The 23,970-nt window shown below is 41.7% G+C and overlaps 1 protein-coding gene across 1 annotated transcript in view; it reads right to left on the bottom strand.

Annotated features, from left to right (window-relative positions):
• Positions 1–11,124, bottom strand: part of WDFY4 (WDFY family member 4) — a 136,057-nt gene extending 124,933 nt beyond the window's left edge. Inside the window, exons 1-6 of the mRNA XM_082002379.1 lie at positions 10,863–11,124; positions 4,448–4,562; positions 3,339–3,442; positions 1,888–2,034; positions 1,330–1,519; positions 2–191 (exon numbers count right to left, since the gene is read on the bottom strand). Of these exons, the coding sequence (XP_081858505.1) occupies positions 2–191; positions 1,330–1,519; positions 1,888–2,034; positions 3,339–3,442; positions 4,448–4,562; positions 10,863–11,123 (1,007 nt within the window). The 5' untranslated portion in view covers position 11,124. The remainder of the gene's footprint in view (position 1; positions 192–1,329; positions 1,520–1,887; positions 2,035–3,338; positions 3,443–4,447; positions 4,563–10,862) is intronic.
• Between the last annotated feature and the right edge of the window lie 12,846 nt (positions 11,125–23,970).

Genomic DNA, 23,970 nt, shown 5'->3' with positions numbered 1-23,970 from the left:
CCTGAGTAAAATTTTTAGCAGGAGTTGGTAGCCATCATTATTTTCAAACTCTGTTAATAAAGCTGATGATATGGGATAGGAATCTTTCACAAAGCACAAGACAATACTAGCAGCTTCACACACATCACAAGCAGGTAGGGTATCAGCCAGTTTAAAGAGATTCTGAATAGCTATTTTAATGCAGTCTACAGCTGTGGAAAAAAAATATAGCAAGTATTTAAGAACTGACAGTCAAAGAAGTTACTAACAAAAACAGAACAACAAGTTTGAAAAGTTATTTCCCAGTAAAATAGGAGTCAGTTAACTCTAGAAAGAAAAGACAAGAGGATATATGAATATCACACTCATCTCAGAGGCTACACAAAGAACATTTCTGGTTTTAAAGTATACATGCATTTATTTGCTTAAACCTCAGAAGCTGATTCAGTCTTAGGAGTATAAACTTCTAACCCACCCACTCACCAAAAATCACATACAGTGAATCCAGCTGTCTGAGTACAAGGCTGACATATTTAATTGTCTCGTACTAAGTCAATCACACATTCTGTGCAGAGTTGACAGATTAATTCTCTGCTCACTGAGGCATATGTGATGGGATATACACATCTTGTTCTAAGCAATAAAACCTAGTTTTCTTGTCTGATCTCATGGCCAGTCCTTTCAGGACAGCTTCAAAATGTCTAAACAGTTCAGTACTCTCAGAACTATTATTCCTCAGTCTTTCAATCTCACTTAGGAAGACAAATTTTTATTTTAAAAAATAAAAATACCTATATGCAGTTACTCCTTGACAAGGAATACTGACAGTAAAGTGTGGATTATAAAACTTTTTTTTTTCCTTCTAAGAAATTGAGACTCATGGCCTTTGCACTTCTCAATAACAAAAAAAAAATTCCTTACTTTAATAAAGCCTAGGAAGAAATGAGGATGTAACTCAACTAATCATGACGTTGTCCCAAAAGATACTGTTCCTCTGGCAGTACCCCTCAACCTTTTATTTAGAGTGTGCATGAGCCTTAGGTTCATGCGTTGAGTCACACAACTTAAAAAAACCCAACGTAATACAACTTGTCCTTGGCTACATTAGTGTGATTAGGTGGGATTAGCTCTTGCTTGTACTTTCATTTTTTGTGTAGAAGAAAACTTCTGTTTCCAAATGGTTATCAGTACTAAATAAAGCTCCTTTCTAGAAAGCCAAGAGCCAATGCTTTGCAGTCGACTGACTACCAGATGATGTGGACATAAAAACCTATGCCAGGGAGACTCTTATTGTAAATTCATTCTCAGCGGAGCTATGAGGAAAGGAGAAGCCAAATTATTAAACCAAACCTTGTAGGTACACAATGCTGTTTTTTGTCTGAGCCTTTGAAATTGTTCTCAGCACACGGCCAGTTGGTACTTTCCATGAGTGGCTACATTGGTTCCAGAGGGAAGCAGTTGCTATAATTAATGACTGAAGTTTATCACCTGCCAGAAGTTCCTCTACACCTTGTTCCTCTCTGTACATGTTAAGCATTATCTGAAAAGCAAACAAAAATCAGCAACAATAAACACCTCTACAAATATCTGAGAGATGAATAAAAATCTATTGGGGTGGGGGGATTGTACTTTGACACTAACATCAGGAGAAAGGATGCAGTGAAATGAACAAATAAAACTACCACTAGGATATTCTCAATGGATTTTTTTTCCCATTTACAAAATCATGTTGTTTTCTTTAACAAAAAAATAAGAGATACAGTGGCATCATCTCAGATTGTTTTATACTGCTCCTGATGTTTGTTCAATGGTTTTCAGTTTTTTGTCAGTTTGAATCAATCAACAGCTAAAAGTCTAAGTGAACATCTGAGTACTCAGGGTAAATGAACTCCCAGAGATACATCTCACCTTAACAAGCATTTCCTGAGTTTGGATGTCATCTTCGCTTGTCTCTCCATCATCACAGGTTTTCTTCAGAGGAAAAGTGAAGAAAAGGTACAGGCACTGGATCAGAGCAGCTGGAAGGCCAGATCCAATAATGTTCCACATAGTTCTCTACGGAAAATAAAAATCAGCCCCTGCAGAAGCTGACCACACTTTCCTTGTGTTTCTACACACTGACTGTAGTAATGGCAAATGAAAAAGCTACTTGAGTATTTTATCCTTACAAGTGCTATAGGGCATACAAGCTTAGCAATCACTTAGCATGGCTGTACAAATCCACTTGGCACACTGACTGTGTTGCCATAGCTGTTCCCAGGACTTCCCACTCCAGCTGAACCACTGCTTTGACAGAGATACTATGTCCTGCATATGGAGACCTACAGTCAATAAAGCACACACCCTGCAAACTAACTAGCAGCTAAAAATAGCAGTAAGTCCAGTGGCAGACATGCCCCTTTTGTTATATAGTTCACAGGACACCCTGCAGCTATAGAGGCCTGGTACATTAAAACCATGAGTTCTCCATTCCCTCCTTGACCCAGCATAGCACCAATTTATCTATAACACCTTTGCTTTTGTAACCTATTGAATAACTGTACACACGCTTCTAATTACAGCTAATCAAAAATCTGCAGCAAATTAAACAGAAGAGTGAGGTTTGTGATATGAAGTTTTGTGAGTGTGCGCTACAAAAAATAGTAATGTCTTAAATCTGTGAAAAACACAAACCTCAACAAGAACTTCATTCTGTGAGTAACTGTATATAATTTTATAGAGCTCCTTATGACGCAGAACATATCCACTAGAAGCTGACGGTAAGATTTTATTTTCATGTATCTGAATAGGGATGAGACAAACTGCTCAGCAAAATGGCAGGGATAAACGCACCCCCGATGCCCATCAGCAGGCTGTACTGCTGATGTCAGTCTGCATTCAGGATGGCTGTACAAGTAGAGTTCATGAAATGCTTTGAAATTCTCCAAAGTGAGAGGCTACCAGCATGCAAAATCCAACCACTGTATTACCACACAGACATATCCTTACTAGTCATCTTTTTGATACATAAACTGGAGTGACAAAGAAAAGCTGAAGAGCAGTGATACACAATGGGAAAAAAGATAAATCAGAGGAAAACTAGAAAAGCAGCTGCCTGATGATCAAAACAAAAAGGGTATCTGAAAGCACAGAGCGCTTACTTCTCTCTTTTAGAAAAGCCTGGGCTATAACCTGGTGGTATGTCCTTCATCTGACTGTATACCCTGGGCATGCTGAAGCACAAAGCACTGGGGATAATGCAAACATTATGAGACTTAGGTGTTCCACGATTGGGGTGGATACCCAACTTCTCTGAAATAAAAAGGAAAAAAACAAAACAAGACACAAAAAACCCAACACTTTGTAGTCATTTCTCTTACCAAGTCAGTCTGTGAGAGCAGGTACACTGATTTCAGGAGCAAACGGCCATCTTCTGTTTCCCCTTTCTGTTGCAGCAATTGCTCCAAAGCCAGACGAGCTTCCTCTGTTACCACAAAAACATTAAATTTTAATTCCTTAATGAGAGATTAAATTGCCTCATTGATACTTTCTTAACAGATCTGACAAACAAAATTACAGTAGCAGGAGTCCACTCAAGTGAATAAAAGGACATAGAAAGATTTTGATCCAGCATAAGGCTCAGGTCACTTCATGTAAACTACATGTTTCAAACTGACAAGCTTCTCTGGGAATACCAGCTCAGGCCATGAAGTCTGCCAGCTGACCAGTGCTAAGAATGTACAACAGCCACCAGGAAAGCCATGTGTGGCTAGCAGTATTTTTTGCATTAAAGAAAGCTCCTCAGAATAGGCTTAAAGGCTGAGAGTTGGGGTTGTTCAGGCTGGAGAAGAATAGGCTCTGGGAAGACCTTATTGCAGCCTGCCAGTACTTAAAGAGGGCTGATAAGAAAGATGGGGACAGGCTTTTTAGCAGGGCCTGTTGCGACAGGACAAAGGGTAATGGTTTTAAACTGAAAGAGGGCAGATTTAGACTAGATACAAGGTAGAAATTTTTCACAGTGAGGGTGGTGAAACACTGGCACAGGTTGCCTAGAGAGGTGGTAGATGCCCCGACCCTGGAAACATTCCAGATCAAGTTGAACAGGGCTCTGAGCAACCAGATCTAGTTGAAGGCGCCCCTGCTCATTGCAGGGGTGTCGGACTAGCTGACCTTTAAAGGTCCCTTTCAACCCTATGATTCTATGGTTCTGTGATAATGCGTCATCTACTATCTTACTACATAACTGCAGTGTTACAACTCTCCAGCTACAAAAGTTTCAAAACAGCAGTCAGCACAGCATATAAGGCCAGACCTTCAGTGCAATCATCCAAAACCAGTGCTAGCTCACACCTAGCAAAAGATCTGGCTTGCTACACTTTGCCTGTTCCCATTCCCCCTTTATTTCCGTCACGGTAAGCACAGAGGACAGCCGAATGACAACGCATTCCCAGAATTAGTGGGTCCACTGGGTATGGTATGGGATCATTACCTGCAGGTTTGCCATTGAGGTTCCTCTTAATTTCTTTTGTCAGAAGCTTGGAAACCTCACTGGCTAACAGCTGAATGTTGGGGAATACGATTACTCCAGCAGACTGTTCCCAGGCCTGAAATCCAAGTGTAACTGTTAAGTGTTTCTGATGCAGAATGTCTTTGGTAGATTGAGAAGTACTAATAAATACAAATAAACAAACATAAAAATAACATTCCCCTGCAAAATTCCTTGCCCAGCCAGTGTAATCCATTAAGCGGTATTTGTCAGACAAGCCACAGTGTGATGCTACAGATACAGAAGTCAACTTACTTTTTGAATCATGTAATGCACCTACTAGAGAGCATTTACATTATTTTCTCCGTTGAATACAATCAAAACAATGTAAATGTTTGTCATAGCCCCTGTGTCACTAATTTGTATCAAAAAGCATGCTAGTCCCTTTTAAAATACAACATAAACACTAGGTACCCTGAAGAGGTTAAAGCTACAGTTGCCCAAGAATTTTTCAGTAGAAGTATATCCTTCTCCAAAGGCAGCTCTCCTCCAAACTAAATCTAGTCATAAACAAAACTTAAGCTTTCAATTTAATAAAAAATTAAAAATTAAAATTGTATTTTTTCTGCTGAGCACATCATTGCACAGTCTCAGCTACTTAGACACTGAGATAGGACTGACACTGCTGCTCTCGTGAAGCATTTGCAACAGATCTGGCAAAAAAAGCCCCACAGTAATACAGGACTACTGCTCCCAGGTAGCAATATACTGGCCAAGATTCACTTGAAAATGAACTATTTCTTTCAAGTCAATAGATTTATAAAAATCACAGAAGGAACAAACTCACTTTGGGTTTTGTTTTGGGTTGTGGTTCATTGTTGGTGGTGGTTTTTTTAATACATTCACAAAGTTTCTGCTTTTCAATTCTACTCTATTTTGGGAGGAAAGTAAGGCTTATAAAATCAGTATTTCTTACTGAATAGAAATAATCTTTGTTGCAAAGTAAGAAAATAGAAGAAAACATGGGGATAGGAGCTGAAAAAACAGCAATATTCTAGCCCAAAAGGCACTGGATGTGATTCTGCAGCAATATGAGTTGCCTAACCCACCTGCCTATGAGGTTAAGAGGCTATGAGGCTACCAGGCCTGGAGTGACAACTTTGTATGGCTAGGAATTTACAACATTACAAGCTACCTTACATCATGAATACAGATTGGTGCTAATATCGGAAAAGATGCACTTCTAAAATGCTGAGATGATGACAGTAAATGTTTACCAGATCAGCATTTCTAAACATTTCCTATGCTATAATAAGGACCCCTAAAAGGGAAGGTAGAGTCCTAAATGCATAGCTAGCCAAGGAAAACAAATTTATAGACAAGTTTATAAACAATTTATAAATTACTTGATCAAAAATGGAGAAGCAATTCAATGCAAAACTGACAAGGGAAACAGCAGCAAGACTTGATGGTTCCCTGGTCTGAGTCTAACAAACAGGTCCTCTCTCAAATGTTTCTTAGCCTTGACTTTGGGGAAAAAAAATCCAAAAGCAATAAAAAAAACGTTCCAGTAGACTAATACTGTTGCACCCAACTGGACTCTGAAAATCAGGTACCATTACTTTTATATAGAACATCTGATGCTATACACATCAATGTATTAGCAATAGTGCAATATTCACCTCTAAATACGAGGCTGAGACACCTGTCCCCAGCAAACTTGAAAATTTTCTTTACAAAAGTGTTGTCCTTCTAAAAGCTCAGAAAAATAAAGCTGTAAGGCCAGATAATGAAAGGAAGGTAACAAAAATAATAAGACATCTGTTCTCCTGAAGTAATTTGGAGCAGACACCACATAATACTGCCTGCCAAGAAATCAGTGCAACTCTTTGTGAAAGAAGATCCTCTATAAACATTATTTCCTTCCCTACCATTGCTTTCAATTACTTGTTCTTTCTCTGCTGATGGAAGCGTGTGGACAAGCTATTTCTTTCCCACAAAGTGCCAGTTGTCTGTTGGCAATCAGGCAAGCACCTACTTTTTGCTTCATTTTACTGCATTGACCTCTGGAACTGCATTCAATTCTTTTTTCTGGGCTACAAAAAGAGTGAAATGTAATTGCACAGTGTGCCTATTAATTAGTTTTCAATCAATCAACAATATTAAGAAAACAAGCTAGTTGTTTTCAGATTTTGACCATGAATTATTTTTCAGAGACCCTCAGTTGCAGAAGCAAGGTCCACTGATTCCTCCACTTCTGATGCAGAAATGAGGGAAGATCTGTAAGGAACAGAAGCAAGCGGGGCACACACAATGACAAGAAACCCACAGCCACTTAAGAATATACAGTGTTTGTCACTAATGTTTGTCACCCTTTTTCAGAAGAAAGCAGTGATAGATTCCTGTCCCTCTGCCTCAAAGAGGAACACCCTCTGAACACTTCAGAAAGGACCTGTTACACTGTTCTGCTAACAGAAAGAGCAGGATAATTTTTAGAAGTTCAGACCATACACAGCAGAAAGCAGTAATCCAAGGTTCATAGCAATGCTACCATTGTGCAAATATTATGCTAGTCCATCTCACTACAGACCAGGCCATTAACGTTCTGACTTTAATTTATAGGTGATCTTCCTGTGGGTCAGACACCACCCTCTGGAATATGCTCTCCTTTACAAGCAGATCTAATCAGTCCCATATCCATCTTTAAGCCTATAACAGATATGTATCTGGAAAAATATCAACCTGACTCCATTCCAGGATGTCTGCCTTCAGGGGAAACTCAAATAATATGGTATCAATGTAATCTGATTTTTCCCTCTTCCTCTTAAGCCTGTTTCTACATGTTTAAGATTCTGCCACAAGTTCCCTGTGTCTGCTGTTGCCATCTGTTGTTCTTATTCCATGCTTCATGGAGAGATGCTAGCTCAAAAGCCATCCATGTAATAGAGCATTCTGATACTTTCTGAGGCACCAAGAGGGAAGATACAAGAGGACACATTAAAATGACTGCTAGCCTAGGCCTGAATCACAGGCAGATGGCTAACATTTTCCTCCTACACCTTTTCCTTCTACATCAAGTACCACCAGTGAGTAATGAGCCCCCACACCCGAGGTGGGTCCTAGATAATGCGTTCTCTCTCCAGCCAACTAAGACCTAAAACACTCTAAGACAAAAAGACAGAGATGCACTGGCATCTGTGTGATCAAACAAGGAAAGGAAAAGCAAAATATGGAAGTCTTCCAAGGAGGAAAACAACTTATGCAGAGTCCCTTGTTAAACAGGAGGAAGTGAGGTAGTTTCTGTAAGAACTTGGTAACATGTATAACTCACATGCGTTTCCCCAAGCCAGCCCTGGGGCTTAGCAGAAACCAGAAGGCTGGTACATGAAGGGAGTAAAAGTCATATGGGGAAGAACATGATGACTCAAAGCTAAAGGGCCAGATCCTCCACAATGTACTCCTGAATCAATGATGCAAGGTCAAAGTGCTCTGGCTACACATCTGAACCTAAATGCCTACAAAGTACTGCAAAGCTTCACTGATACATCTAAGAAAAGTGAAGGGGAAGAAGGAGGCACAAAATCAAGTCTTAAGCTAATGAGAAATTCACATGTCCATTCTGAATATACTCTGTACCCAAAATGTCCTTTAGGAATTTAAAATCCTCTCTTTGCAAGCACTACTGCAATTGAGGAAATCACTTTCTACAACACTAACACATGTGAAGTTCAGCCCTACAGAAGGGAAACACATGATGGATATGCTTATGCACAACACTGCCAGTCCCTTAGCAATACTGAGCTTGCCTTCTGGGGAATAGCTGTCCTTTGACCCACTGGTACTAAAGTTTATTTTGCATGTGTCATGACAAATAAGCAATTTCCTGCTTTGCTATCCAAATTTTAATTCCTAAGCGTTCTAGATTTCGTAGCTTTCATCACCTTTTTTCAGTAACAGCTTCCTCAGTCCTTTGAAAGTTTCGCTGCAAAAAATGACCTTCGCATGGAAGGCATTCTTGCTATTCATACCTAGTTAATTTTCAGCAAATCTGAAGTTGTTCTATATAATCCCATCTCACCAAGACTTGTTTACTTCATGTTCACTACATGGTATTCAAAAATTAAAGCTGCAACAGAACTCAAAAACCTTAACATCTGAGAATTCATTGTAAATTTGAGGCAGGAAAACCTCAACAGAAGAATTTCACGAAAAGCCTGCAATACATGGCTTACAAGAAGGGGAGGATGTGGTTTGGAGAGACTATCTTCCACAGCAAAGCCTATCTTTGGAATTCATTTGTACCCTCAAAGCATTAAGGATGTATGTTTTCCATGGAGCTTCAAGAGGAAGGAAGGCAGGAGGTCTGAAAACCAGCTGTAGGAAAAGCAGAGTAGACGGCTCTTGCTCCAAGCAAAAAGGTTGTATCTTGTTGCCATGCTGTCTCAGAAAAAGAACAGTGCAATTTAAAAAGCAGACCCATGGAATAAGAAGGTGCTCCCCTAAAAGAAAACTGTCAGATATCAGTCCTGATCTGACTTTGAAGAGCATTCTTTGAAGGCTGAGGAAGGAACACTGCCCCTTTGTGAAGCCAGAATTTCTGTGAGGCAATAAAGTGGTGGTGAGCTCCCAGAAGGGCCAAGTCTGCTCCAGCACATGTAGTGCCATATGCAGAGAGAGAGATTAGTTTCCAGTGACAGGCACATATGCAAAGCAACAGCTCTTCTGCTCAAATATAGCCTTAGATCAGGAGAAACACTGTTCTATGCAAACAAATCCAGAAGCTGAGACAAAGTGGTGAAAAGTGAAAGCTTTGTTCAGTAATCATAAAATCTGTAAGGCCATTTAGATCAAATGAGAAGGCCTCTTCTGAGACTCCAGGCTATACACTCACTGCCTTTTCAGACCCTTCCATTCATTTTATCTGCACTGCCTTGGGTCAGGGCAAGCTTGTACTCAAACACACCAAGCTCTTCACCATAGACATCACCAGATCTTACCCTCGAGTCAACTGTTTGCATCACATTGACAGTAATGAGTGACCTGCTTCAGTGCTGTTAACTGACACCAGCACCTATAGCTATTTCAAAGTCCTGCTCTGCACCAGGACTTGCAAGCTTCACAAATTCATGCTCCATTCAGCTGAGTGAAATGTTTATGACTATCTGGAAGTTATTGCTGCTTTACTGTAATGGACAGCAAAGATTTCATAGCCCTGAGCACAGTGATTTCCCTGCACACACAGTTCAAAATGCCCCTCTCACTACAGAGTATCACTTTTTATGTCCCACAATTCTTCCATAGAGACAGAGTGACCATGTCATTAACATTTTTTTCTAATCTATCCACTGACTTTTTTTAGAAAACCAGCTCAGCTAGGTAGGGAACAGATGGATCTGAGTTTGGTCACTCAAGAACACTCAAAACTCACAAGTACAGATGGCTGAAATATGCCATAATTGAAATATGGTTTCATCAAAAAGAAGCTTTTATTTTCCTTCTGAAAGACTTACATAGGCTAAAAACACAGATTCCATATCCATAAATACCCAATTCAAGAGAAAAACAATTCTTCTGTACTACAACATGGCCAAAGTACATTTAAAGATAAGCCAGGTTTCCTGCTCCACTCAGTATAAGCTCTGCCATTTTGTCACTGTATGGTCCACTCAAAAAGTTCCCTGTACATTTCACATGCTCTAGCAAACAAAACCAGCCCATAAGGCTCCCATTCATTACAAAGCTCTTTCAGCTTCACCCTTCAATATGGCCATGTCAGAAATTGTTGGCTGATGGAAGCTCTAGGGCATGGGGTAGGGCAGCCTGCTAACTAAACTGTTCTAGTTCTCAGCTGTGTCCCTTACCCACAGTACAACCTTCCTCTCCTCATGCCACAGTTCCCCCACCTATAAGACAACTCCTCTCTCAAGCACTAAAATTAAACATCAGCACTGTCATTAACCCAAAAACTCCATCTTAAGACTGTACCCCTGCATTTCCCCTAGCTGGCTGCATGCCACAGCCACATTTTCCCAGACTGAAACTGTGGTCAGCCCCCTACTAAGTAGCAAAATAGATGCAGCAGACATGGTGGCCTCTTCACAGGGTACTCACTTTTGAAACATGCCTGTCTCATCAACATATCCCTTGACTCCAACAATAGAATTTAGCCATTCATGAAAGTAAAGCAGTACTCCCCCATATACTTTTCTCATGCTAACACAGCAGTTTAGTTAGAGGAAAGGAGGACAAGAAACTGTTTTGCCAGGCTCCCAATGGAATAAAAGTAATTATCACCTAGACAAATGGATCATGCTCCAATTAACTCCACTAGCAGTGAGGGTGACCACAATGGATACAGCAACAGAAACTCAAATTTACATCCTTGTCATCTGCCCCAAAGGTAACAAGGAGAACAAACCTTTAAGAAGAGGGGAAGAAAGTCCAGAAGCCTTCTCTGCTGCTCCTCTGGGATTAGAAATGGAGCCACCTGCTCATACTCTACAAACTGTCTGCCTAGACTCTCCCACTGAAGGGTATGGCTCTGGGGTGGTTTGTCCTTGCTGTGTGCAGGCTGTCCTGGCACTTCTGCTTTGTCTCCATCATCAGGGCTTTGCTCTTGCTGTCTTGCTTTGCCAGGTGACTCCTCCTGCTGCCACTTGAGTTCAGCTCCTTTGTCCATGCTGAAATGAGACCTGAAGTTAAAGATACTGCATTATTTACAGTTAGCATCATCTCTTACTAGTCAACTGTCCCATGAAATTAGACACTGGCAGCCTTAACTACTGGAGTTGGGGAGTTTAGAAGTATGGAAACGCTGGCAGTCACTGACTCTTATCCAATTCTGATGGCAAACCACTCTGCTCCTGGACAAGACCATTACCACCTTGCGATCATGTGAACAAGCTCTCTCCCATGAGACATGTGTGCATGTGCTACACAACTCATCTGAGCTTTGGCAGGACAAACTGCTAAACCATGCAGGAAGTCTGGATTCCAGTCCCAGCTTTGCCACTGAGCCAGATCCTCTCCCTTGTACTTCAGTCACCCCAACTGTAAAACAAGTCATAACTACATCATCAGATCTGACACAGAAGAGCGCTACCTAAGAGCCTGGTTACACATTTCATTGAGTACGGATGCTGAACTAAGCGGCACTTCTGACGCATTCCCTGCCTAGAGTGGGATCGAAGCACTGGCTGGAACAGGAGCTGTATGAAAAAGCCAAGGATGTCCCACATAGGTGTGCTGGCCCGAAAAGGCAGCAACATTCAGGTCTTCTATCCTGCAGATATACAACTCTGTACAAGAGGTAGATATTTTCACTACATAACCTGTTTCTCAGATCCTGTAAACTGAAATGAATATGCCTGAATGAAGGAGCAAGGTGCTTCTAGCAGCCTCATTTCCATCAAATTGAACCTACAATGGGTTCATCTTGCACTATAGGTAGAGGAATCCTTCTGGTACACTCATCTCAATCCCAAGTCCTCTTATCTACTTTCCAGCCCTGTTTTCACCCATAGTCTTCTGAGAGGTCACTGACCCAGCCTTGAATCCACAGTAATCCTATTCCTTTGCTATAGCCTTCTCTGTGCTCACCCTGCTACCCAGAGATTACGTAATGACAATACTTACATCAATGGAAATTCAGGCTTCTCCAGTTTCCATCAAAATCAGCCATAAGCTTATTGGTGTCTAGGACATCACCTCACTACTCAAAATATGACACACATAAATTATCATAGTGTAGGCAGGCAGCTGGGGAGTCGTCACCAAGATGAACATAGCTCACCATTTTAATTACCAAATATATTGTCTTTTAAGAGCCTAGAAGAATCTTTAACACAGCATTACACCTACCCAAAAAAAACCACCAGTGTACCTCCATTTCCAGGAAATAGATTCCTTTCCTACCAGTGTGTCTCTGATTGCCATTCTAGCTTGTCAATAAAAATGCCAAAAAGCAAGTGTAACTAAAAAACTGAGTCAGATCTCCTGCACTACCAATACATGCACTCCTTAAAATAAATTTTAAAAAAGACTATTATGAGCTTGGTTTAGAAATCATGAGCCAACACTAATACTATATTTATGATTCTCTTCCTTCGCCATCCATCAGTTACACAGCTTGCTTACTGCTTGCATCCTGCCCAGTCCTAGCCAGATGAACCAGTTTCACTTCCACACTCACACAGTAGCTCTATCACAGAATCATTAAGGTTGGAAAAGACCTTTAAGATCATGAAGTCCAACCATCAACCCAACACCACCATGCCCACTAAACCACATCCCAAAGTGCCACATCTACATGTTTTTTGAATACTTCCAGTGATGGTGACTCCACCACCTCCCTGGACAGCCTGTTCCAATGCTTAACCACTCTCTCCGTAAAGCAATTTTTCGTAATATCTAGTCTAAACCTCCCCTAGCACAAGTTGAGGCCACTTCCTCTCGTCCTATTGCTAGTTACTTGGGAGAAGAGACCAACACCCACCTCACCACAACCCTCTTTCAGGCAGTTGTAGAGAGCAATAAGGTCTCCCCTCAGACTCCTCCAGACTGAATAACCCCAGTTCCCTCAGACACTCCTCATAAGACTTGTGCTCCAGACCCCTCACCAGCTTCATTGCCCTCCTCTGGACACACTCCAGCAACTTGATATCCTTCTTGTAGTGAGGGGCCCAAAACTGAACACAGGATTCGAGGTGCAGCCTCACCAGTGCCAAGTACAGGGGTACAATCACTTCCCTACTCCTGCTGGCCACACTATTTCTGATACAGGCCAGGATGCTGTTGGCCTTCTTGGCCACCTGGGCTCACTGCTGGCTCATGTTTAGCCAGCTGTCAACCAGCACCCTCAGGTCCTCTTCTGCCGGGCAGCTCTCCAGCCACTCCTCCCCAAGCCTGCAGTGTTGCATGGGGTTGTTGTGACTGAAGTGCAGGACCCGGCACTTGGTCTTATTAAACCTCATACAATTGACCTCAGCCCATCGATCCAGCCTGTCCAGACTCCTCTGTGGGTCTCACCAGGAGCGCGCTCTGCCGGCTGGGGGGTAGCTGGGGCACTCTCTCTCTCTCCCTGCGCTTTTGCTGCTTTAGGAAGGGTCTCCCGGCACGATCCTCCACTCTGGAGCCCTTTGCCTTGGTGGTTATACAGCAGAGGTGAAGAGGGTGACATTATCTTGTCACTGTGCACCACACCACCTGCAGCAAGCTGATGGTCCCAGCAGACAGCTACGCTTGGATGCAGCTGCTGATCCTTCACACTACAGCAGAAGGTAACTTCTACCACAGAGCATACTCCATTCTTCGCTAGGAGATGGAGGACTATGAAATTTTGATCAGTCTCCAGGGATGTCAATCTGGAACTTCCTATCTGAACAACTTTCTGTGTTTCGCTGCTGTTGTTTTCCTTAATTATCTGTGTTAAGACAACACAGCCCTGTGAGCAGAAAAAGCGTGATGCCTGTCTGCACAGAGTAAACAGGAAGACCCTGTTCCTCATGACTGTGTGGGAGTTGCATTTGTCATATGTTATACTTAACCCTGGTATGGGATTTCGGCCCACTTGAGTCATAATGAAGCTGTACAGTGTGTTGAGAAAGCCTGGGTACTGTTCTAGGGGATTCAGTGAGCATAGTTCAGAGTTACTTTTTCAAAGAAGCTGCTCTCACATCCCAGATGGCACCATTCTCTTTCTAAAGGAAATAGCTCACTTTGGAAGCTACTCTGCTAAGCCTAAATCAATGCTAAGTAACAAGAAACGCACTCCCAGTCCCTACATTCACCTTGGTCATTTGTATAGAGAAGCCCAAAATCCTTTAGAGGCATTTTACAGATGGTGAAACTGAGGCATGGGTGCTTATGCTGGCCTCAGAAGGTCAGTGACTGACCAGTCAATGGCATTGCTTGAACTGCATGGCACTGGAAATGTGTTTGCCAATTTTCTCTCTTTCTATTCATAATTCACTTAAGCAGACCTTTCTTGCTGGTGGTACGGCTAAGCCAAGCAGGGCTGGTCACTCAAAAAATTCTCACTCTATGAATCTATGTAATGAAAGAATTCTTCCCCTCTCTGCATAAACTATTAAAACCAGTTATACACATGCAACTTCATTAACGAAGGCCTAATTGTAGCAGACTATGTAAGACATTTAAGTGTACATGCAAATCTTTAAATGAAAAATCTTACATGAAAGCAAAATGAGGATTATGATTTGCCCCCTTATTTACTGCAATCCTCTAGACTACAAGAGGCACATTAGACTAAATATCAGTCCTCTAGTATTAGTCTATTGTCTCCACTTGCACTATCTGCTTTACATATTCCTTCTCCTAATAACTTTTTCTTGCATCTACAATTTAATTTGGACTTCTAAATCTTTTGCGTTTTCTATTCCTCTTGGAGGATAATTATTCTTCCAGACTAATCACAATATCACAGGGTCCAGCATTCAAGTATCTTTGGCATTAAGGATAGCTTAGATATTTTGAAAAAGTCTTATATGCTGGCTCTCTTCTACACCCCACCATTTTCCCTGATCCTTAGTGTAAATTAATGGCTTACTTCAGTTTTGATAAGTTATAAATATCACAATGATACAAAAAGTAAAGTCCATATAATACATATTTTAAAAGACAAGAAAGTGAAAATATATCATATAAACATGATGCTATCATTCAGAAAGTGGTGTCAGGTTACAGAGAGGAAGTGGAACTTGTTCGTGTATTTTTCCTTTTGTTCTAAATGAAGCTTGTGTGAAATCACACTGCAATGTGGTTACACCTTTTCAGACTGATAAGACAAAAGGGAAGAAAGGCCTGACCAAAGCTGGCAGAAGGACAGGCAGAACTTTGATACTAAAAGCTTACTGGTGGAACAAGCATCATTTTTTAAATGACATTGTAATTATATTTATCTGGGATTAACTCCCCTAGCAGTCCAAAGAATGATCCCATACAACTACAAAATCCCAATTTGCACCAAGATCAAAAATTTTACTTATAAACTCTGATAACAAATTATTTTAAGAAGGCTCTCATGGCAAGAGGGTTGACCAAAATACAATAAAGTCTCATACCAAATTTCAGAGTTTCATCCACTTTTTATGGTAAGTAGCTGCAAAAAATATGATATTTGAGTATACATGGAAATCTTTAATCTCCAAAAGTACATGAAAGCAAAATGAGGACTCCAATTTGTCTCTTATTTACTCCAAAGGTACAGATGACAAATGGCATATTAGACTAAGTATCAGACCCCTAGTACTAGGACTACTTTAAATATTAGTTCTCATCACAGCCTTTTCTTGACCATTAAACCCCAGGATTCTGGTGACTATCAGAAACATACTTCTCACAGCACTCCAAAAATCCACTGTGTGATACCTCCTTATACCCACTTCCTTTCCTTGGCAACCAAGACAAATCTGTTCATTAAACAGTCATGCCAGTCAACTGTTTTAAATGCTGAAAACAGGGATTCCAGTACCTCCCCAGGAAAGCTGTCTGATGCTGTAACAGACACGAGCAGTAGAAAGCATTGTTTGTTTCTTTTATGAACCATTTTATCTCACAAATTCTAGTGCTCTCCCAATTCAATCACAGGCTTCCTCTTTGTAGCTCATGCCACTCTGTGCTCTCAGCAAATAACAGTAACTCAGAACAAACACTGTGCCAGATGCTGTCCACCTACTAGTCTCTCACCTCTGTCCCTCCTAATCACCTTGGTTTTCCCTCACTGAGTTCCCTCTTTCTTAAGGGAAATGTCTTTCTTAAATTATCTACACCTATTAGTCTTATGTCCAGTGATCATACTTGACGTATTTCCTGAGGCAAACCTAAGAACACTACCAAAAAGATTTACACTTTGATGTCACTCTATTTTTCTTCTCCAATATGAGGACTGCAATGAATTAAAACCAGTTGCAAAATTCAATATCCTACCCATCTTTTCTAGGTCCATTTAACTGTAAATTCTATGGGGAAGGTATTCTCTCTTCCTAAGTTCTGGCACAGCACTTTATACAATAGGAGCCTAACCTGGCTGGTGCCTTGAAATACAAATAGCTGACAAAATACAAAAAACAGAGGGGGTTTAAAACACTTAGAGAAGGTTGAATACTGTTCAAAGACCAAGTCCCACTTCAGTAGGACACAGCCCCTACTTTTTCAGCAACATAAATATCGTTTCATCTTGTTTCAAGGTGTGACACTTTTACTACCAAGGGAGTTGCATTCATTTACACTAGGATTTCATTTGTCCAAGCGTATTTTCACTTTGAGTACATCTAAGTTGGACGAGGCATTTCTGCAGTACAACCTCACAAATCATCCATTCTGTTTCAAACACTTACCTGCATTTTTCTTTATTTTTGTTTGAAAAGCATCTCCATGAAACTTAAAAGTAGCTATAAAACTGACTTAGGCTCTCCCTTATGTACCCACTCTTCATTTTTTCTGTTTTTAAAAAGTAGCTTCTAAATATCTAATTGGGATCAATTTCTTCTCTGATTTGCATATACCCCTGCTGCAGCCAAAATGGAAGCAGAGATATTTGGTATACTTGCTTTTGAGATGTGGTCCTCCTGGAAGTAAAGTAATGCACCCATCTCAAGAGCAAAGAGAATGCTTCTGGTCAATCATAGACAACATAGTTGTAACAAACTCAAAAGAACAAGACCAGGGCAAATTCTGATCATCTCAAAACAACAGCTCATTAGATAAATACATGCAGTTAACCCAAATCTAAAAAGTCTCTGCTAGCAGCAACTGATATACCCCTTGCATCTGCAATCCTATTCTCACCCCTAGATTAAAGGATTCAAGTAAACCGCTGAGCCTTTTTCCTCCTTGTACTGCAGTTTAGGGCAAACTTTGACTGAAACCTTTGCTGTTTGAAAATGATCCTACCACAACAAACCCGTTGCAGATAATACTGCAGTTTCCTTCAACAGTTAACGAGTCTGTTCCTTTTGCCTTCACAGCAAATCTCTTGACATACCTGCAATCCTAGATTCGGCAGCTCCTACTGCAGTAAACATCCACATCCAGAGAAATGAGCATTAATGCTTCTGTCCTACTAGGCATCTTGGTGTATGCAGCAGCTTCCGCTCTGCTCTTTAAGCTTTCCACTGTGAATCACCTGATTAGCTGCTGCACTTATTTCCTGAGGAAAGCAGAAGTGAAGAGCAAATGAACCACATGCTCAGGACCAGCCAAGCTCCCAAAGCAGCTCAGCTCACACATAACCCTGGCAGGCATTGCATGCCTCTCCCTGGGTCAGAGTAACCAGGTATTTCCCCCCATACCATATTCACAAAGAAAAAAAAAAAGGGGGGGTTGTTTGCTGTTTCGTTTTTAAATTTAAGGTTTACCAAACTACTACAGGAATACAGCACCGCAAAGCTCACGCTGTCTGTGCAACATGTGCCCAAAGGACAGGCAACAGTTAGAATCCTTCCTCAAATGCAGTACCCTTAAAATAAATACATTTGAATGCTGAGGTTAATGCTAAGTTCCTGACCCCTCTATTAAAATGGTCAAGGCAGCTACTCAGATCAAGAGGCTAACAAGCAGTATAAGGTCACTGACTACATAAAGCAGCCTAGATTAGCTACAGTGTTGGGGGAAGACTACTTCTCAGTTGTCTAGTTGCTTTTTTGTTCTCCCTAATAAGACATCTGAAAGACTTTATAACTGGTTTTTAAGGGGAGGTGGAATTTTTACACAGGAAATTCAGGTGTTTCCTAAACTACTTCTCCTCAAGAATTTTATGGTGACCTTGACAATCAGTGGGATCATGGCCCTACAGTGGCTGAAAGCTGAGGGGATTCTACCCTACGTGGTTAAAACCATCTGTTTTCTGTTAACATCTACTTCACTCAAATGCCTGAAAAAGTATTCAGGAGGAAAATTAACTTTCTCTTCCAGCTAAGCTAGGGCAGTATTTGGACTGGAGACTCCTGATGTTTCTGAAGGTAAAAGCAGCAAGTCTTGAAGGGACTGATTTCACTGTTCAACTGGGTTAGGTAATAAGACAGAACAGTGATTGCCTATAGAACCCAGGGTCCTCTCTCAATGCGGTGGTGTTTCTGGCATAGAACGGTACCACAGGATTGTTCTCATCCCTTACTATGGAAATGTATTTACTGAAAGAAAGATCAACAATAGAGGCAGCAGCAAAACCATGGGTTTAGTTCACCCCTTAACAGATTATACCAGGAATTAAGCAGCTTTTAGCTTTGCTGCAAACAGAAATATGTCTTAGATCATAAGGAAGATACTCTATTCCAGTCTGTACAGACAGTAGCCTTAAGTTGACCAGGTTTTGGAAAGCATTAGTTAAGCTAAGTATAACCTACAGGGTGTTTTCCAGGCAGATGCAAGATCACACTCTGAGCTACCCACACCCAGGGCAGCTCCAGTGAATGTCGCATTTGGCCACTTTAGTGAGCTCCACTGGGACATGCACGGGTCTGGCTGAGCTCAGTGCTCTACCGACATGGCTGCAAGGTCTCTGGACAGCTCTGAGCACAGGCCAAGCAAGGTCACACAGCCTGCAAAAGGCTGTGCTGACACATCCACTACTTTTCTGCCTTAGGCTGTTCAGGTATTAGCTGATCCTTTCCCAGTTGCACTCTAGCCAGAACCACAGTGGTGAGATGAATGGCAGTACAGAGACACAGAAAAGAATATTAATACCAACCCAGGGAGAACATAATTGTTTTCCTTTTCCTAACTCAAAAACAAGCCTAAATGTGCTCCATTTCCACCCTTTTAGTGTCAGTTTAAAATCACAAAACAGAAGGCCACTTGCAGCAGCCCCTCCATGCTGTTTGATCAGAGGGGTTTATTTCTCAGGAGCCTTCCCTACCCAGTGGTGCCCCCCTCCCTAGATGCTGTCAGGGCTCAAGCAGCCACACAGTCATTAGTAGATTTCTAATCCACGCAGTAGAGGAAGCACCGTTCCTCTTTTTCATTCTCCACTAACTGCTGATGGGGTTGAAAGTCCAGAGTTTCAACACGCCCTCCTGCTTAATCTCTGCTTCACTGGAGCAAAACAGCTGTAACCAAATTATCTGTAGTAAAAATAACTCAGGGGGTGAAGACAAGCCAATAGCTAATGTAGGAGAGTGCCGCAATGCCCTTTGTCAGTTTGGGCTGTTTATATTAACAATCCCTTGCACTGTGTCTCTACCTACAAAAATTGAGAGAAAAATCCCTCCTTTCTTTGTCCTTTTTCCCCCCAGTCTCCACATACTTGAATTTGTATCTACGTGCAGGGCACCTAGTTCAAAGGAACACTCATCTTGGTTTCAGATTTCTAGAAAGGGCACTAATAACCTCCTGGACCCAGGAGCCAGCTCTATCGACACCGGCTGGGAACTGCCATCTGATGGGGACAGCACTCTTAAGTAGATCATGCACAGCCCAGTGGAGATGAGATGTCCTGCCTGAGCCAGACATACAGTGGGCTTCCTGAGACAAGGATCTGGAGATAAGAAGGTCCACCTGTCTCAAAGGATCAAATAATGTCCCTTATGTTGATTCTTATTAAGCTTCTCTCTTTGCTGCTCTAACCTCCATACACAAGTGGAAAAACCCTGTTTCATGTCTTTACAGTAATACTACCCACACCGAGCTATCTTCGTTATCTTAGCGGTCCAGACTGGCTAGAAGCACAGCACTTCTCCAGCTTGCGGCTGGAGGTCAGCTACTGCAGGTTTCTCCTGAAGCCCCACTTGCAGTACATTTCAGTTGCATTAGATTCACCAAATGGGCTGGCTGGTTACACCAAGAGCAAACATGTCCTCTGGCAATTGCTATGCTGTTGCTGTTGCCTGAGGGGCTGATAATTCAGCCCAACTGCAAACCCAAATAGGATGCAGCTTTGCTGAAAAAGCCTGTATTTCTGCCTTCAGCAAGTTTCTCTCCTTGTAGACATAGGAAATAAAATGCATTTGATTTTGCTGAGACAATACATTTTTCTGCTGCACATTCATAAGCGTCAATCTAGAAAAAAGCCAGTTAAACTGATTTCCCTTTCAACATTGCAAAGTGTCTAAAAGTTGAGGTAACTGCAGGGTTTTTTTTAAAAAAAACCCCAACCCTTGATTAAAAAATATTCATCAAACAGTTTTTCATTTCTTTAACATCATAAAGGGAAGCGGCACTGTTTCATTTTCCTCCCTTCTTTTCAACAGCAGAACAGAAGCTGACAGAGAGACCGCAGAGAAAGGCAATGCAAAAATTTAAACCATCTGCGCAACCATCATTTTCACTCATCATTTTTCTCAGCAAACCTTGAAATCTGCAATGAAGGAGGCGTTCAGCTCCTTCAGCATATCTTCCCAAAGAAGTGAAAGCAGCGGGCCACGAAGCGAAAAGCCGCAGGACTGTGAGCTTGAGCAGCTCAGCTCCCCCCGCTCTGGCCCGCACTCGGAGGAGGCCTGGGGTGGTGGGCGAGACCACCCCACCTCTTTGACCAGGTTGTCCCCAGAGGGCAGAGCCCCATGGGGACAGGAAGTAAAATCTGGCTTCTGCCAGTGCTGCCAGGCAGCCCCAAACTGGGCCAGGACCCTCGAGAGGCAGCCTCCCCGCCCAGGCCCGCCACCCCAGGCAGCAACACCATCTCCCAGGAAAGTAAGGCAGCGTGTATTAATGCATGGCCCCACAGCGCAGATGGTAAGGTAACTTGCATATTTGTACACCTGCGTAGATAACTAAGCTTCAGCTCTATATTAAATGGAGCTCATGCTGATGAAGCCATGAGACTGGTAGCTGGTAAAAGACATACAGCAGAGGCAGCATTTATCAGCTTATTGCCTGCCAGCACCCCTTGGACCTGAGCACTCAATCTGAATCAGGAGGTCTAGTTATACCACTGACTACTCTGGCACCATGACTGACAGGCTGTAAAAAGACAGGGCAGTTTGCAGTGTCAGTACTGGAGTCAAGATCCTAACTTGTCTCGGGAAAGGAATCCATTTCCTTCCCCTGGTGTTTCTGCCTGAGCAAGGCCGGGCAGCCTGCAAACCGTCCTCTGTGCCTTCCAGCGCCCAGCCTACACCTCGGCGCTGGTAAGGTTTGATCAGTAGTAGCAGTGTTAGGTGCTGAGGATAATTTGTTACATGAAATTCTGCTATTTCAAAATGTTTCATTGGAAATTGGAGCAAATTCCCTTCATCAACAAAAATCTGTACATCAAAATGGGATTTTTTTTCTGATGCTTTTTCTGTTTGAAAAGGAACAAACCAAAGTATATCCAATAGCCTGCATCTTAGAGGTCCGACTGGAGCAGTGGTTTTCAGCCTCTTCTAGTCTGTACAATCCTGAAGTAGTTTTCTATGAACCCTTACACAGCAAGTCTGCTGCTTGACAGCCTCCCACTTTGCTCATCTTTTTTGGCTCCTTTAGAAGTAGTCAGTGATGTGAGCTGGGGGAAGGGGAAATCACTGGACTACATAATCACAGAAATACCCTAAATAATTTTAAACAACACTTTTAAAAATTCTGTACATAACTAAATGCCACCAAAATTATTACACAGTGAGTAAAACAATATCAACTTTTAAAAACGCAAGAAAAAAAGAAGCCACACTTAAGAATTGGTTTGTAACAAAAGCGAAAACATTCTTGTTTGAAACTGTCAGACCCAAACATCTTGATCAAATGAACAGAATAATTTTTTTTTCCAACTAGGAGAAAAAAGTAACAACTATGAAAGTTCCTCTGGGAAGCTGCTAGTTTGATTAAATGCCACCTACTGACTAGAAAAACATGGTGCAGGAAAATTTTTAAGGCAGCTTGACTGAACATATGTTTTAGGCTGGTAAATAGTAAGAAAAATCTCTTTAATCTCTACTTAATTTATAGCCATTGGGAGCCCAGTATATTCAGTAGAATTTGAAAGCACAGCTTTCACATTTGAAGCAGAGGCTGCTACCACATGGAGTAAAGGAGGAACTGGTAAAAGGTTGCAGTAGTTACCTTGGAGAGAGGCTCACCACAAGAGGGAAGTGCAACAGGCTCCTCAGTGGCTCTGTCAGATAGAAGTCCCTTTTGTTGTAATACCTTTCCAGGGCTGGAGAGCAGTGGCTCAGACCTGACAAACCAGCAAATTCCTTCTGCAAGGCTGCATGTTAGGATGCCAGTTGAGACACAGGATCTGTAGGGCTGTCTCTGCCTGGAAGAATTGCCTCTCTGTAAGCAGGGAAATGTGAATGGCAGGCTTCACATGGAGGTCTAAGAAGGCTTGTTCAGTAGTAAGAGTTGTTGTCTAAAAAAACAGACACCAGACATGAGGTGAAACTTAAATAACTGTTTTGTATCTCAGTGCATCGGTCACTACAAATTGCTTGGAGGCATGTGCAAATGCCTCTAACTTGAAGGAAGCAGAAGGCTACCTTGTAAAAGTCTGGGATCAACATGCATTCAGAATGTAATCTGCAAGGTTTGTCCCTTCATGCCATCTATATAGCAATAAACTAGTACCAGAACCTGCATTCAAATCATTGGCAGAGTTAGCAGTGCAAAAAAATTGGTCAAAGTCAGTCCCATAGCTTGTGTTTTATTCTGCACAGCCGGAAGAATAGCTCAGAGCTGGGATCCATCTTAAAAGCCATACTAAATGCACAGATGACAGGTGTATGACTAAATAATTAGTGTAGGCATGCCAGACTCTAGTGGTATTTTTATTTCTATTTAAGTTCTTATCCTTTTTCATTTCCATTAAACTTTTATTCTCTATTTTTATTTAGGTTTTTTTTGCTCAAAGGAGATCAAACATGAAAAATTCAAACCGCCTGCCTTTGCCCAACACAGGCATTCCTGCCAGACATATTCAGAGCTCTTCCTTTCCCACACACCTATTTTGTTCATATAGACCATAAATACGAAACTATATTTTACAGCCTTTTAGCCACTGCCCAAGTTCCAGACATTACCTGGTTTGTGGGTCTCAGCGGTAACATGGGCAGTCTTAATTCTGAGCATCTTTTTTTGTTGGCACCTTCTTCTCTGAGCGTCACCAGGTGGCAGTACGACAGAAGGGCTTTCAAGGCCTGCTGTTCCATGAGGAAGCAGAAATCATACATAGCTGCAGGTATGCAGTTCATTTTCATGCTACAATTGCAGCTTCCATTTCTTTTCCTCAGTCCATCTTAAATACCGAGACAGGAGAACATCACAGCACAAAATATAATGACTTACTTTCCTGTTTATTTACTTTAAACAGTTTGAGCATTTATAGGATTACATTTTCATACTCCCAGAAGTCTCTGGAATGGATAGGTTTCAGTAGGGTACCCAGCAGAGAAGCCATTTGGAAAACAGTGGTCTAATTTGACCCTCTCACTCTAGGGGCACAGATTATAAAGGTGTCAGCATATAGCAGAGCAGATAAACAATCGTGAATGAAGAATGGACCTTTGGGGTGAAGCAAATTGTAAATAGGGTCAACTCTGGCAAAGGAAAAAAAGGGGTGGGTGTTTAATAGAAGAGAGTTTTTTCAATACTTTCAGAAT

The sequence above is a fragment of the Phaethon aethereus genome (assembly GCF_964289735.1).
Source record: "Phaethon aethereus genome assembly, chromosome: 7".
Lineage (NCBI taxonomy): Eukaryota > Metazoa > Chordata > Aves > Phaethontiformes > Phaethontidae > Phaethon > Phaethon aethereus.
The sequence above is the reverse complement of the archived record's forward strand: the minus strand, read 5'-3'. Positions and strand labels throughout refer to the sequence as shown.